This window comes from Planococcus citri, chromosome 1, assembly GCF_950023065.1.
Source record: "Planococcus citri chromosome 1, ihPlaCitr1.1, whole genome shotgun sequence".
Lineage (NCBI taxonomy): Eukaryota > Metazoa > Arthropoda > Insecta > Hemiptera > Pseudococcidae > Planococcus > Planococcus citri.
The window spans coordinates 60,900,077-60,916,709 of NC_088677.1; the positions used below are offsets into that span (position 1 = coordinate 60,900,077).

Here is a 16,633-nt window from a genome sequence, read left to right on the forward strand (position 1 = left end):
ATCGTTAATTTTGGTAACAGTTTGAGATAATTTAACGTGTTATTACAATAATTTTCTGCAGTCGCTGTCTTTCTGCTCTTTGCTTTTTGGCTGGCACGTGAGGTCGTGACGCGCCTCCAGTCTCTTCACCACCTCGCGGCATCCTAGATCGTTTTATAAGTATTTTCGCGGTGGCAGTCCACGTGTATAAATACATGTTCTCGTGTTACAGTTTACGTACAGCAGGTATTTTCGGCGATGTTTTCCGTTGCCAGTTAATCTTGCTGCGTATGGCGCGCAATGGTTGTAATTAACAGAAGATGGTTTAGTATAGAAAAGATGGTACCTCGAGTGCGCCGCGATGTAGGCGCTAGGCAGCCAACAATTCTTGGATGTAAATTATTGCTCGGAATTGTTGTATGGCTGTGGATGGCGGCGCAATGCCGATGACGAGGTGTGCGGCTGTATTTGAGGCGAGATTTACACTCTGGTGTCAGCGTTCTCGTTCTGCTGCGAAATATGGTATTGCTGAATTTTACCATCGTCGTAAGAATATAAACGAGTGTTTTGACTTGGAATTAGGCATATATCTGACGTGAGAGAGACGTCTGGAAGACCTCTCCACCTCTCCTTCTCCTCCCTTAATTTGAATCGCACCTTTGCGATAGTTGCAAAAATAGTAAAATGCTGGCAAAAGAACGATATAGTATCTGCACACTTGCTTCAAATCGCTCATATTCATTCATCGGCAATAATAACGAAATACTCGTGTTGAATATAACGCGTTGCCGGCGCGGCTGGTGCTTCCGTTTTCCGACTCGTGATGAAAAAAAAAAGGAGAAAAACAGAAACCCGGTTGCGAAATAAATATTTTAAACTCTTATTACGGGGGCTATTACGTCAAAAAATGTTTCCCAAAGGATAGCGTTCAAAAAATAGTATTTTTTTTTCGTACCATCCCGACATAAACTTGAAGATCGCTGTTTAATATGTAACGCGTTTGAATTATGATTTTTATCTATTATTCTCCTTCCCTTTTAACCATCTTGGCGGAAGCTTTCTCTCTTTTTACCCTACACAAGGGGAAACGTTTACGCGCGTCATAATAAAGAAAGGCAAAAAACTACGCCCTATAATACTTTCGTATAACGGCTCTTTAAATTATTCGATTTCCGAGAGCTTTTGGCCGGCGGTTAGTCGCGTGCTAGTGAAATTTTTTCGACTGGGGTATGTGTAGGTAATACATCGTGTACTTACTCATATGAGACGAATATGTCCAACTGGCCTAGAAATAATGTTACCACTCGGAGGCAATAAACTTTCCCGAGAAGGCAATTTTTCCTGATAGTAATTCTAAAAAATTACCTGGTTTTAGTTTTGCCATTTGATTATCGACATGTGTAAATATGCAGATATCGTACAAGTCCTAATCAAATTATCTAGGTGCAAAAGCCCTTTGAATTTCAGGGGTATTCTGATACATACCAGTTTGTCAGTATCCGAAACTGGTATCTCCCGCGAGAAACTCTGGTCTTGGAAACCAAAATTTATTCTTAATAACACAACGTACGAACATCATTCGCAATTAATCACATATTACGTATCAAAAAAAACAACAACAATTTTTCGAAACTAAAAAATATCAACATTAATTAGCCTGCTGTAATAATATTGCATTGATTTGTGAAAATACGCGCTTGCTTTAAATGAGATGTTTGCGAGGAATGCTGGTTTTGCATAACAAGTAAGGCAACGATTCGGACGGTATGACCTTATTTTCCGGATCGAGCCTTTCCCAGCAAAAATCTGCAAAAAATCAAAACAATTATGTAGATACAAGTTTTGAATACTAGTTTCTGTATATTAAAATTGTCAAATTTACGTGTAAGATTTCAAGCAATCGCTGCTGAAAAAGATTCAAATTCCATGTCTGAGGCAAAAGTTTCATGAGCAGTGTCGATGATCTGCATTCGGGGTACACCTCGTTCTCGAGCTTCTTATACATTGTAAGCAGCGTCTTTTAAACCCTCAAATGTCCCCGTCTCAGGTACTACGTTTTCTTTCGATTCTGTTTTCATTAGCATTTTACATTTGCAGACATAATTGCCAACAAACCCGTTTCTTTCTTTTTTTATTAGTACCTTTTTCCCATTTTTTTTACCACCGCTTTGTCGATGAATTATTCATTTAGAACTGCTAAACATAAAGAGGAAATAGCGAATATAAATACGAGAAATTTTTTTTCAAAATTATCAGTTACCAGATGAAGGGAAAAAGTACTGGTGTTGAGTTTTATCCTGGTACAAGCAAACAGCAAAAAAACTATTAGCAATTATTAGGTTAATTCATTTTACGAAAATATTTAATTAAAATTTTCTATTCAAGTAATTAAACTAAATAAAATTTCGTATGATGAATTTTGAATAATTAAACGAATTACCCTTAAATAATGATAAGTAGAATTGGTAGATCAAACTATTAAAAAAACATCAACATTTTATTTACTATAATTATAAAAAAAAATATTACGTTTTAATAGGGAAAACACCGAGACGCTTTCGAAGGTTTTGATTGATACCGAGCAATCAAATTAGTGGCGAACGCGATGCCCGGACGTGTCCATGACGCGATATAAGCCAAAGAACCTACAAGACCACGAATAGACGTTTCCAGTGATTTATTTCAGATACAAAAATCATGGAATCAAACAGAGTTACTTTCAATCGAGCGCGGTGCAAAATCTAGATTCAATTTCTAAAAAAATTCACTTTTCAACGTCTTATGAACATTTATTTATTTTTAATTAACAGAACTTCTCATATTTTAACATTGCACAACTAGTTGATATTTCCAGTTGCAAATAATTGAATTTTTCCGGTAATCAGATAGAATTTGTTTATTTAAGCTGACGCTCCTTTGAACATCCACGGACACCAGTGAAGCAAATTTGAATGAGATTAGGTCGTTTTGCTTCGGATCCACGAATTTATTTAATTTTCTAAGTTCTTTAATATTTCTGGATTGGATTAATACCATTATACGAAGTCCAACATCCTCGGCAACTCTTAGGGGTGTCTGAAAACGAAAATTTGAGTGAACATTAGAGCAGATGTTGCAATCTGGGAACTGAATTTTGTTCCACTAAGCTAGTTCGCAACCTCTGGTTGCAAACTGGAAAAGACCATTTTTTTAGCCCTGTTTGCAACATTTAAATAAAAAGTGAAAAATTACAAATTAATTTATGTAAAGTGTCATTTTTCTATTATTTGAACCATCTACTTATCATTTTAAGATAATTCATATGAGTTTCACCGGTATACGTCAACATTTAGCAGGGGAATAAAAATCTACCGGGAACGTGCTTCCTTGTAAGAAATTGCCTCAAATATACATTTGGCTTGAAGTGATAACGTCAATCACTCGTTTTTTAGAAATGAAAAATCACAGTCAAATTATTTAAAAAAAAACTCAAAACAGTTGATCCAGGCGTGAAGCGGCGAAATTCCATACTCCAGCTTTTGTTTTATTACATTGACATCATCACGACACTCGTTCATTTTCGATGGCTTACATTCACACAAATAGGTAGCAAACAGTAGTTGCTCGGTCATCTTCCAAAATGTTAATGACTTTACCATCAACCATAGTTGATAGAATTTCATGCTTAACATTGGCAATTGTATCACGTGTGTTGATAGCCTTTGGAATCCCGCTTTGATACTGTCTTCTGTTTCATTCTTATGGTTGCAAACCGGGTGAGTCACCCTATAGTTCTTCTCTAAAAACTTCGCATCTTATGCACTGGAAGAAGAAAGATATTCGACGGCGATGGCTGATTCAGATTGTTTAGAAAAGCGTAGATGGTGGGGAATTCATGCGGCAAATTTGTGAGCAGTACGACCGTCGACCTCCTTCAGTAAATAAAATAATCTGAATGGTTGACTAGGTTATTTTAGTTATATGGCCAAAAAGGACGCAACATTTCAGACGATACATGAAAACGGCGAAGAAAGCGAATGTTGTTTTTAAATGAAGAAGCACAAAAATCCTCACGTACTGTGAAGCTTAATAAGCATAATGTGGGTGCTCCGATAATATAATTATATCAATATTGAAGTTCAGAGAGAAATTCTCACGCATTTACTTCAGTTGATTTTTTCATTTTACGTACAAACTTTCTGCGAAGTCGAAAAATACCGTCTTGAATTGAAATATCCGGTAGGTTTAGATCTTTTAGAATTTTTCTTAGCTGCGTGATTCGAAGAAATCGAATTTGGCGTTTACCCCCGATTATTACACATCTTCTGACTTTATCGTGGGTTATAAATTAATTTTGAAACAGCAAGTATTGTGTGTATATGAAGATTGAGACTGAATTGGGATGCATCTTGAATTAATCCTCTTCCACTGATCGATTACAGAAGTAATTACGAAATTAGTATAATTAACTCGAATTAACCACAATAACAAATAAAGCCGATTTGAATTAACCAATAAATTGCTATGATAGAATTGAACGGATTCTGAGGAATGTGTTCTGCTATTTCATTGATTATTACAGGAAGCGCATCTTCCCATCGTTTACTCTCTAAATTTGAAACAGTCAATTTCACTGCTTAGCAGTCACGACATTTTGCCTTTTTAAAGCAGTAGTTTTTTTTACTGCAAAACAGTGAAAAATTACTGAATTGGTCAGTAAAAAATTTTGACTGACCAATTCAGTAATTTTTCACTGTTTTGCAGTAAAAAAAAACTACTGCTTTAAAAAGGCAAAATGTCGTGACTGCTAAGCAGTGAAATTTGACTGCTTTAAATTTAGAGAGTAGGGTGTGTCCACTTGTCCAGGTGAAATCGAACATTTTGTGTTTGTTTGAAGCTTTCATTCCTTTTTAAACAAAGGTGCGCAAGTTTCTTTAAATGTTCTGTGATTTAATTGTTTTCAATTTTTAAAACAAATGATGAAGTAGGAACACTTAATGAATCATCGCTATTACAAGTCAAATTACGGAGTAGATGAAATCATAACGCACACGTATAAAAATTGATATAACTATACTTAAAATATAATAAAGTTCACTTCGAACTATAAGAGTAATTTTACGAGTAACCAAATAATAAAAAATTATTGTAATAGTTGACCGGTGTAAAATATCATAGAAAACGATTAAGGTTTGAAATAAAAATTTCGAATCGGGTATTATTTGCTTTCTTTCTTATCTTCCGCCGATTCCTTGGATTCATTAATTTTTTCTGGATCATCGTCTAATTTATTTTCGACTGGTGCTTCGAGTTCTTTTTCTGTATTCGCCGGTGAATTTTCAGTGACAGCATTTAAACGCCGATTTTCCTCCGCATCAGCTTGACGTAATTCTTCTTCGGTGAGTAAAAATAATCGCACCGTTCCTTCGAAAATGATCCGGGTATTGATGTTGACTACCTGTCGGGTGTAATCAATTGAATGTGGGGGTAGGCGATCGAACAATTCTTCCAGTTCTTCCAAATAGATTATCTCCATTGGAGAATAGTAAGAATCATTGGCAAATGATTTGAGGTATTTTCGCGCTTTGATACGATTATTATGCGACCTGTAACCGGGTAAAGGAAATGGCGGTATTAAATATAATACGTTGACGCCATTGTCAAACAACCGATCAATTAGCAGCTCAATATCATTGACTATGTTTTTCCACAACAATCTCTCAAAATCATGGTCGCTTGGTGTATATATGACATACGTTGGAATTTCTTTCAGTCCTTCCAGATTCTGAAAAAGTTTTTTAGTTGTCATATAAGGTGCGGTAAATTCCGACCTAGAGCACCGGTCTGACGATTCTTTGTTTTCAATCACGAGCTGTTTGACCATTTGGAACGAAAAACATCCTCCCATGATTAGGAATCGTTGAAATAGGTATAGATCCAGAATCTTCTCGTCACGGATATCTCTACACGTATATCGAGTAGCATATTGGAAATTCTCCGCTAACGTGTACTCTTCTCTGTGTTTAAACGGGGGTAAACCGCGGTCAATATTAATGCCGGTGGAACGTAACGCAGCCCCAATCGAACTATGTATTATGGGAGCATATCCATTGTAGAAATTATTCATTAACTGCAAATTTGAAACATGACGATCGAACGGCAAATATAAATTTGTTTGTGGGATTTCGCGTAAATATTCCGGTATTATTCTAGGGCGAAGATGGTAATATGAGTCGTCAAGCGAATCTGGTTGCTCTAAAATGGCGATTTTACTTTGAAGTTCGGTGACCAGTTCTTCTAATTTCTTAATTTTTCCTAAATATTGTTGTTCTTTCTCAACCTATCACCTGCAAACCTACGAGGCAGGTTATACGAAGCAGAAGAAGTATGTGGCGAAAGATCAACGTAAAAAAATGCAATTATATTGATCAATTTTTCATTTAGCAGCACCAAAGCTTCAGCTGAAATGAAAAGTTGAAATTAAATAAAATTGAGAGAAAGGGAAGCGCTGAGATACGAGATATGAATCAACTTACCTTCACTTAAATAGGAGTTTTTGCTTTCTTTTTTCTTTATATGCAGCACCATGTTTTGTTGTAATAAAAAGTAAATCTTTCTTTTTGGATTTCCATTTCGCAACACGTGCCTGCAAAATATGTGGGAAAATGAGTAAAAACTACTCATAATAAAATTACATAGTATTTATTTTTATTTCTTACCTGACTGGTATTTTTCAGCATGGTTATTTCTCCTAAATTAAGGTTCATTTGTTTTATCTCATCTGGAATATGTTTTCTATTTTTACAGAGGGTCCCACAACAATACGTATCATTTTCCATCAGAAATTCTGCCATCTTTGGTTTTTTTGAAACTTCTTGTGCGAATTGCCACATTAACATTACAATTAATGACGATTGATGTTCATCATCTTCTATGAACGAAGTCATCGCAAATAAATTCACTTATTACCTATCAGTGGGTTCAAAAGAGGGTCCGTGGTTTTTTATCCTTCATTTTATTTTATTTTTTAAATTTGAAGAATCAGTCACCAACTGTTGCATAGCATTGTGACGAAAATTTCACCACTCACTTGTGTTACACATCCGTGCCTTTTCGTGGGTACCTTTTTTCTTTTTTTTTTACAAGTACTTTTCGCGATAGTTAACATAGATTATTACCACTTGCTCGTCAACGCGATCGCGTGACCGTACCGACTATATTATCGTGATGATATGACTCTAAAACGCTTATACTGCAACAATAAAAAAACCCAAATAGTCATTTATCAAATGCTCGTTTCGATTTACACGCACACACGGCGCAAATAATATGACGAGTATTACCGCCGTCGCCACTACCACCAAGAGACCGTATACCTACTTACAGCATTTTTGTGTGCAGTACCTACACGAATACAGACTGCATGTGCAGCTACCTACGTTAGCTTCTGTGCAGATCCCTGCATGCCCTCGACTGCTTCAGCCAACCATTACCTTACTCTTGCTTCTTGATTAAATGCACCTCCGCACTCGGTATCGCGGATGACCATCGCATAGGAAAAGATACCATTCGCGTGACAAGTGATATCGAACTTATGCTAATTTCTGTTCGGTTAATGTTTTCACTTTTATTATCGCATTTTTCTTCTCAACTCCCCTTCTGTTTGGGTTTCCTTTTTTCTTTTTTTTATAGACTTGTCAAGGGGTACTTACTAGTGTATTGAAACGATATGAATGAGTATTACGTATGTTCGCGTAAAATTTTTTTTATTTAACCATGAATTTTTCAGTTTGGAGAATTACATATGATATGTAGGTTTTTCAACTTGTTGAGTCTTGGAAAAATATCGAGAGAAATCATACTTATGATGTAACCCTCGAAGCAGCCTAAAATTTCAGTCATACCATATTTCTGTTTTTATTGAATTTGTCATTCATCTTGAAGTTGATTTGGTGAATCGAAGTTGAATGATATTGAAACGAAGTTTATGATGACGAACGAGATTAATTGGATGCCCTATATACTTGATTTTTATCATTCCGATTGGAATTGGATATGTTTAATACAGACTTGATCTTAGCGTTGAAAAAAAAAGAACCAGAAGGTAGAAGAGAGATATTGGTGAAAAACTACGGTAATTTTTTCAAAAAGTATAGGGAAAAGCAGTGTCAAAAAAAGTGTGCATCTGAATGAAAGTGCATTAGTTTTTTATTGACTCAGCTGAATTAGATTTCTTTGATTTATAACATCATTATCCTCTACCAACCATGCTAATTAATTCCAGCCATATTTTGTAGATCGTTCGTAGCCTATACGTGGGAAAAAAATTTCCCTGTGTTAATTGATAGTTGACTCTACGCTGTTCTGCTAATTATTCCTATTATCATTACAAAACATAATATGATAATTCTAATACAAAGTTTGATACTAGGCCCGTCTGGCGTCTTCTATAAATATCTCTTTCTATCCAACCCCCTGCAACACCTCTCCACTTGATGTTTTGAACATATGTATGAAATTATGAATGAATAGTCTGTTCGCGAAGATGCTCGTTGTGAAGAATGCTAATATCGCACCGAAATCGCGTAATTTACGTTTTTCGTTGGTAGTTCATAATAATTGGCATCATTTCAAACGAGGATAGATATATTTTTTCATTATCTTATCGTCCTACTGTGCTGAGGTGTTTTATTGAAAAGATTAATGTTTAAACGAGCTTATGAATAGGTAACATCGTTTCATCGGTGCGGATTGTGGAATTAGTTGAACTTTATTTTTACAGTTCGGTTGACTTGTGAAGTGCGTTTAGATTTTTACGAAATTGTCACGATGTTTGATAATAGATTATTGAAAGATGTTTACTTGGGTTTGTGTTTCGTTATGGTATTCAATTCGTTTAATATACTGTCCAGTGTACAAGTGAGAATATTTTTCATTGATTGGTTTAGAACAAGTTTCGTATCGTAGTATTCATTTTGGTTGATTTTTTGCTTAGAAAACCATGACTGCAAGTATCGAAAAAGACAACCCATCGGTTCATCTAGATGGGTATATTTCTCTTGGTATTGTATATACAGCACTTTCCTTCGGTATGTGGCTGTCACCGGGGATAATTGCGAAAACCGGCCCAAAATATGCCATGATTATCGGTACCAGTTTTTATTTGTGAGTTGATGGTTTATTGGTTTTTAAATTACGAGAAACATCAGTTGTCGTGTTATCTTTTTCGGCGTGACGTAGATAACATTAAAATACATACTTGCGTGAAAAGAATTCTTTCTTGTATAACCATTGCTTTATTTACATTCAATTAATACTTACTGAGTACCGATTTTATTACTATATAGGTGCTGCTGTTTAATTCCCTTGTAATGTTCACTCGTCTAACATGCTTCTTCTGATATGATGTTTATAGCCTCTACATGTTTTCGTTTTTCACCGAACAAAGTCTATGGATTTATCTTGGAGCTGGTATATGTGGTTTTGGAGGGTCTCTCCTATGGACTGGACAAGCCAATTACATAGTTTTGAATTCGGAAATAGGCAAAGTGTATTCTGGAATCGGTGTATTTTGGATTTTATACCAGTCTAGGTATAATAATCAAGTATTTTGATTCGTGAAAGTAACTTTTGGAACATTGGTTCATCACGTTCTACATTATTTTCAGTCATTTCTTTGGTAACATGATCATTTACTTTCAATTCAACGATATACATCGATCGGTGGACAGATCGATGAGAACGAGGATCGTATTCACGCTTTTAGGATTCGTTGTAGTAGCCATTTTAATGATGCTGGGTATTCGGCCTCCATTGCGGCACAATGATCAACAAAAAATCGCGCGGTCGCCTGGTAACGAGATACTGAAAGCCAGCAAAATATTGATTACACCACAAATGTTGATGTTGATCGCGACGATGATTACTACAGGTGAATTGAATTTGCCATATAACGAAAGATTATAAGCTTCTAGTTCAGAGTTTTTAATGATACTGCTAATCCTTCATGTCTTGTTTTTTGTCGTGTCTTCTGCTTGTGCGTTTTCATGTCTTTCAAATTCATACCCCCCTCCTTCCCCTTTGTACAGTTTTGAAAACATCTTGTTGCAGAACCCTCAGTTTGCCAACTCTCCAAACCCTCTCATTTTGTCAAATGATGAGTTGAAAAAATTACCCAAAATATTTACGTCCTCGCTTCACTTAATCAGAAACACGTTCTTCTTTTTCAAAAGTGCTTACCAAAGAAAGATTGAGAAAGTAGATGATTGAAAAGTTTGGAAATATTGGAAAAAGAGAAATTGAAATCGTGAAGGTACTTTTGATTCGCTAACGAAATCTTGAAGTATCCGATGGCATTAAAAAAGTGAAAAATTGACTCGTAGAATTTTGACCCCTCCCCCTCATTCTCTGAAAAATTGTGAAATTTTTGAAATAGGTACATACTTGAAATTCGTGTAACTGGAATATTTGAAATTACTTTTACAGGTATTCATTTAACATTCATGAGTATTCTTAGCGCTAGTATGAGTTTCTCGAAATATTTGTCAGATAATTCCAAGGAACTGGCTCCACTCTGCGGTATTGTTCAAGGATTCGGTGAAATATCCGGTAAAGTGGATTTGTTCGCTAGTGCTACCAATAGAAAAATCAATTATTTGTATACCTAACTGCTTACGGTTTTTTTCCACACAAATACCTACTTAGGTGGAATCTTATCGATTGTTGTTGGCGGAAGAAAAATCTGTAAACTGAGACCGATGATCAGTTTAGCTTTGATATGTAACCTTATAAGTTACACAATCACGTTCTTAGCTCTGCCAAATAACGCTGCTCGATTTTACACAGATGATCTCCCTATTATGCCTTTACCGTAAGCTTACTTAGCCATTTCGTATTTTTACGAAGCCCGCATTAATATTTTCACGTGTAATAAAACCTAGGTAATCGAAGGATTCGTTCTTAGGAGCTGGTTATTGGTAATCGGAGCTGTTTTATCTGGCACAGGAGACGCTTGTTTGCATACCGAGATGTATGATAATTTGGGTGCCATGTACCCGAATGATAGCGCATCGGCGTTTGCTGTTTTCAAATTCATACGCGTAGGTTTTACTGAATATAAGAGCATAGGATGGGATTCTGACGAAAGTTAACAATTTTAATTTTCTGGCTTTTTGTAGAGTATTGCTACTGGTGGAAGTTTCTATTATGGGAAATATCTTGGCCTGTATGCTCAACTTGTGATTCTAGTGGTGTTGAATGTGCTTTCATGGATTTTGTACCATTACGTTCAATGGTTCATGTTTGCGTCGAGCTCGGCCATCGCAAATCCACCAGAACAGGTGATTGATACGAGTAATTCAAACAAAGCGAAGTGTGAAATGGAAATGGATCGTAAAACTTGCCCCGAATGATGATATGAAATATTATCGATTCAAATTGGGAACATGGAATCTGTCCCGAATGATGAGATCATCGGTTCGAATATTGAGCTACCATTGTGAATGAAATACAAATTTTCATGTTCTTGAATCAAATTCACTGCTGTACGAATAATACGAACATACATTACATACGAAAGAGAATTCATTTTTATGAAGCAGAAAAATCAATAAAATTGCACTTTCATGTGTTCGCTGAATTTTCTCAGTCTTGACGCAAATTATAGTAATTCTAGATAGGTACTTGCTTTTAATGTCTTTTTTCTCCTCTTTTCAGCGAACAAAGCTGATTTCAACTGACAATATTGAAACTACGCTTTACGGATCTATCAAGTTGATCCGTTCCGAATGAAATGTTACAAACGTTATAAGGATAACCTAGTAGTACCTACTAAATGGAAATTGAAAGAAATTGCTCTGGTTGTACATGCAGTTCTTGAACTTCATGGACGGTAAGGTAAAGTACCAGTTGCAAGTATTCCTGGTTTTTGAAAAATTGTTTTGAACTCAATTTTGACCCTTTCTTTGATTTTATAGTTTGTGCGCCTAAAGTGAACCTTCTGTCACAAAATTTCGAAAGTCAAATTGATTTTAGCGAGCTTCCTACTAACCACTCGTATAGAAAATGAAATCCATAATTCATTAGGTGCTAAAATAGTATTTTTTTCTTCGTATTCTCTTTTTAATTTACGCGAACACTTCCATCTCAAGTACTTTAAGTTATAATTCTACTTATATAAAATTTTTTACATGTACAATCCTTTTTTTTTTATTCTCAAACTTTCTTATTAAAAATGAAAAAACACCAAAGTTATGAATACAAAAAAAATACAATGAAAACAAAAAATTACCTACTCCTCCTCAACAATATATTGCTAGGAATAACGAAAAGGAAAGTATCTCCAGGGTGTCCACAAGACTGGAAAACCTGGAAAACCTGGAAAAGTCAGGGAATTTGGTCGGTCTGGAAAAGTCAGGGAAATGTCACGGAATTTCGTAATTTTTACGCAAAATCCCTGGAATTTTGAAAAGATGATCAATTGTAAATTTTGGATAAGGACCTGTGATGCAAGAAAAACGTCATTTTTTACTTCTCGAAAGACACATTTTCAAAAGCTTTTGCCCTCGCTTCGCTCGGGCTTGTTTTCTTTTCTTTTTCAAAGGCAAGATGACCATTTCTGGATAGTAAAAATCAAGTTCTGAAACCAAAAAATGAACTCACAAAAAAAAACATCGTTTGTACAAATATGCATCTCGAAATACAAATTTACAGGAGCTTTCGCCCTCGCTTGGGCTTGTTCTGTTTTCTTTGTCAAAATCAACTTCCTTCGAAAAAAACATAATTCAAATTCTAAAATTTTAAAAGTAAAAAAAAACCAATGTACTTGTCTTCACATGAAAAAACCTCGTTTTTATGCCTCTCGAAATGCACATTTTCAGAAGCTTTCGCTTGAGCCTGTTCTCGTTTCTTTTTTCAAAGTAACTTCTTTCAAAAAAACATCATTCCAATATTAAAATTTAAGAAATCAAAAAATGAACTCTTGCATTAAAAAAAACACGTTTTTAGGCATCTCGAAGTGAAAATTTTCAAAAGTTCTAGCCCTCGCTTCGCTCGGGCCAATTTGTTTCTCATTTTCAAATAAACAAATTTCATATTTCCTGGCCTCCAAAAATCCAAAAAACAACAGAAAAATTTGTATAAGTCATATGAATATTGTATAAATTGGCCAAAATTGATGCATGTTTTATTTATTTACTTTTAATTTAAAAAGTTAATAATCGAAGTCTGGCTGTTTCTATAGCCGAAAAAGTATCTAGTTCGAAGAGGAGCTTATGAAATAAAAATTACACCCCCCCCCCATTCCTCTTTAATTAAAGTGTGGAGTAAGCATAGAAAATTTTAAAAAATGTCTGGAAAAATGGAAAAATTGTTCTGGAAAACCTGGAAAAGTCAGGGAAAATCATTTCCAGAAATGAGTGGACACCCTGATCTCTGTCCGAACAGGTCACGAAAAATCATTGGCGAAGGAGGAACCTCCTCGTTTCCATTGACCTTCCTTAGAACCTCTAGCAAATCATTCTGAAAACAAATTTTTTCTTGATAACAAAAAAAACGTTGATGACCTAAAGAAAAAAAATGAATAGAAAAAGAGAAAAGAAAAAAATTGAACACTCTTTATAAAAAGGTAGTTGCTAATATTGAGAACAATTTTTACAGAAACTTACCCTCATTGTCCAATCGTGGCAATTGAAGTAATGACAGGATAATAGGGGTCACACAGCGTGCTGCCCTATGTAACTTTTCCTGGATTTACGATAAGCAGATTCGAAGGAGCATAGAACCACTCTCCTCCCACCCGGGACCCCAATATTCGTGTGTGAGGCGTAATGTCCCATCAATCTGAACATACTAAAACAAAAAAAAGAGAAAGAAATGAAATGAATTTTTTATTTTTCCTTCTCAAGTAAAACTCAAAAAATGATAATAATAACGCCAGTTACGCTTCACTTATCCGGACATGATGTAGTCGAATGGTTCTTTATTTCGTTCACAAACGAATACCAGCGACTGTTTTAAAATTATATGTATTGTTGAATAATCAGATTTTATAAGTACATATAAATAAGCCTTGAATATATTTAATACGATGCGATATTTACGAGCTGGAATACCGTAGCATGGGGTAATATCTGCCAATTTTCGGTTCATTTTCTCCGCAGATACTGCAATTTTGGGAGAAGAGGGCTGGAATTTTAAACTTGAGATACTTCTAGTATCTATTATTAAATGACTTTGTTACATTTTACTTACCTCAATTACTCCGCTATTGACATTAACTCGAAGAGTGGCCAAAATTGCCCCTACGAGTGGGATAATTCCTGCATACCGATATTTTTTAAAGAAAATTAACAGAAAATGCAAGAATACGAACGTATACTTACAATTATCAAAGTCGTTGATATGGCTGTACATCTTTCGCAAAAAAAAAGTTGATCAGTGAAAAAAAAATTGACTAGAAATTATTGGTATCCAACTGAAAGAAAAAAAAATGAATTTTAATTTTTGAAGCTTTCAAATATTTACTCAATTTTAAGGTTATCATTAAAAATGAGGGTAACTTGGATCATCATCTTTAGACACAGATTAAATCAGATTCACACCTATTAGTCTCAAAACATGGCCAGCACGGTCCGCTTGGGCGAGGCACACAAAAGTCACTCGAAACTGCATTCCATATTATTCAGTCTAATATTTATTCCAATAAAACATATTCACTCACGAAATGAATAATTAAGAGTCAAATCGCGATTAATTCAGTTCATTGTATTGATAAATCACTTGCACAACATGCAGAATAAAATCGATAAAATACTTATAAAAATTTACAATACGAAAAACAACGAACTTCCTCTTAGCTCATAAGAATAATTAGGTATACATATATCTATTAAACGACACTACGACTCCTTGGCGTTGTGCGATATAAAATTCCCCACTCTTCAGAGAATTTCAAACAATCATAAGTTAGACTAATATGCCGTATAGTTTTCGCCTTGAATATGTATGTAATTAAGCTGAATTTGGTCTTCAGCTAAGTTTGCTTCGTTATTGAAGTTAATCTTTGTACTGATGGACTCCACACTTAGTTCAAACGCTGTTGTTTCATATGTAGATTGAACTTACCTGTTTTTGTGAAACATAGATACGTGATATTTTTTTCATATTCAAAATGACATTTGTGTAGAATTTTTCGTTCGTATTTTCATTTTCCCTCGCCGAGAAGGGAGCTTTGTACGCTGAAATCAATAGATTTCCAATAAAAATCAAGAATTTCGCATTCCAAGATTTGGTATAGACAGTCTGTTAGAAATTAATTTCCGTACAATAAACTGACGGAGTTGTACCGGAATAGGAGGCATTTCCAACATGCCACGACTTGAAGGCGCTTTTTCCCAAATTAGATTTCGTTCGAAAAAGCACAACTCGCACCATTTGCATAAACATAAATCTATAATACGGGGGAACCGAGAAATTCTTCGTTTACCTCCCTTCTAAGTGGAAGGAAAAAAAAATCACCTTTACATTTTTTCGTAAACATATAGGTAGGTAGAACAGCAGCTTTCGAGTATTATTTCGTTTCGCGTATAATGAGAAAGGCGTCACCATCGTCTTGGTCTTTGCATACATTCTGTACATACCGAATAGAAAGGGAAAAAATGTAAGAATAAAAAAAAAACGACAAACCGAACACAGTAGGAGTAACGTACGAACGAAACATAAAAAAAGAAACAAAAAGAACAACCTCAAGAAAACCACCCAAATGGTTGCAGTTTTTTTTTCGTTTTTATATCAGACTATTACCAACCTGATAAAGATCCTGTAATAATAGCTTTGCAGTTAGTTTGTCGTGTGGCTTAAACCATATACGCCTTAAAACACAAATACATTAGAAAAAACAAAGAAAATTGATTGTTCGCGTGCTTAACGCTCTTTTGAAAAATTATTATATTTCGCCTTTTTTTCTCCTTTCTTTTTTTCTATTTTGTGTTTTTAATGAGAGGGAAAAATAAAATTAAATATGAATTAATATGCGGCTGGAAAACGAGTATCACGTCTTACGGTTGACCGTTCCTCGTCACCTGCACTCAACGCCACCCTTTATATCGTTTATGAGTACAAACTGTGCTAGATTTTGTGTAAGGGTGAGTATGTACGGATGAGGATAATTTCCTAAGTGTTCCATGTACAAATGGGCAAGTGATCAAGTGGGGGGAAAATTATAATTTTTGAAGGAATACGTACATTGGTGATATATTACTGACTCGCGTTTCATTTTCCTCCCACTTCTCTCGATCACCTCCAAACCAATTACAGTTAGAGCAATCCGACAGAATGACTTTTTACACAAATTTATCACAGTTATTGGATTTTACAAGTTGCATCGATGGCCAAAAAAAAAAGAAAAAAAAGAAATGATTATTTAAGAAATGATTTACCTAGTTTATTGAAGTGATTTTGTAACTATTTCAAAGAACTGAATTTTTTCATTTCAAGATCACTTCCTTTTGAGTCGAGCCCTCGCCAATATTCGACCCTACTTTTCGTCTCGATTTGGGTTGATAATCAAGTTATCCACTCCTCGTACCTTCCCTCTGATATTTTTGTACATATTAGGTACAGGATTGAGAAACTGCTCGCATTTGTTGAAATATTATTGAACAATTATCTGGTTTCC

General features: G+C 35.1%; 2 protein-coding genes across 7 annotated transcripts in view; both read left to right on the forward strand.

Moving 5' to 3' along the window:
• LOC135833172 (serine/threonine-protein kinase ATR-like) overlaps nucleotides 1-16,633 on the forward strand; it is a 110,708-nt gene that overhangs the window by 23,500 nt on the left and 70,575 nt on the right. The gene's annotated exons all lie outside the window — the stretch shown is intronic.
• The window catches only part of LOC135833173 (WD repeat-containing protein 55 homolog), a 40,937-nt gene that overhangs the window by 13,851 nt on the left and 10,453 nt on the right, over nucleotides 1-16,633 (forward strand). The window contains exons 1-9 of one of the 5 annotated variants that reach the window (XR_010556419.1): nucleotides 8,506-8,877; nucleotides 8,954-9,123; nucleotides 9,374-9,550; nucleotides 9,627-9,889; nucleotides 10,444-10,566; nucleotides 10,663-10,828; nucleotides 10,922-11,057; nucleotides 11,136-11,297; nucleotides 11,674-11,853. The exons of 1 other annotated variant lie outside the window; for it this stretch is intronic. Coding sequence is in view for 3 of the 4 variants with exons in the window: in XM_065346841.1 (XP_065202913.1) it covers nucleotides 8,788-8,877; nucleotides 8,954-9,123; nucleotides 9,374-9,550; nucleotides 9,627-9,889; nucleotides 10,444-10,566; nucleotides 10,663-10,828; nucleotides 10,922-11,057; nucleotides 11,136-11,369 (1,359 nt within the window). In the remaining variant the exon portion in view is untranslated. Of the gene's footprint in view, nucleotides 1-8,505; nucleotides 8,878-8,953; nucleotides 9,124-9,373; nucleotides 9,551-9,626; nucleotides 9,890-10,443; nucleotides 10,567-10,662; nucleotides 10,829-10,921; nucleotides 11,058-11,135; nucleotides 11,588-11,673; nucleotides 11,854-16,633 lie in introns of those variants that run through there. 3 more of the 5 variants (XM_065346841.1, XM_065346837.1, XM_065346838.1) reach the window with 3 other exon arrangements.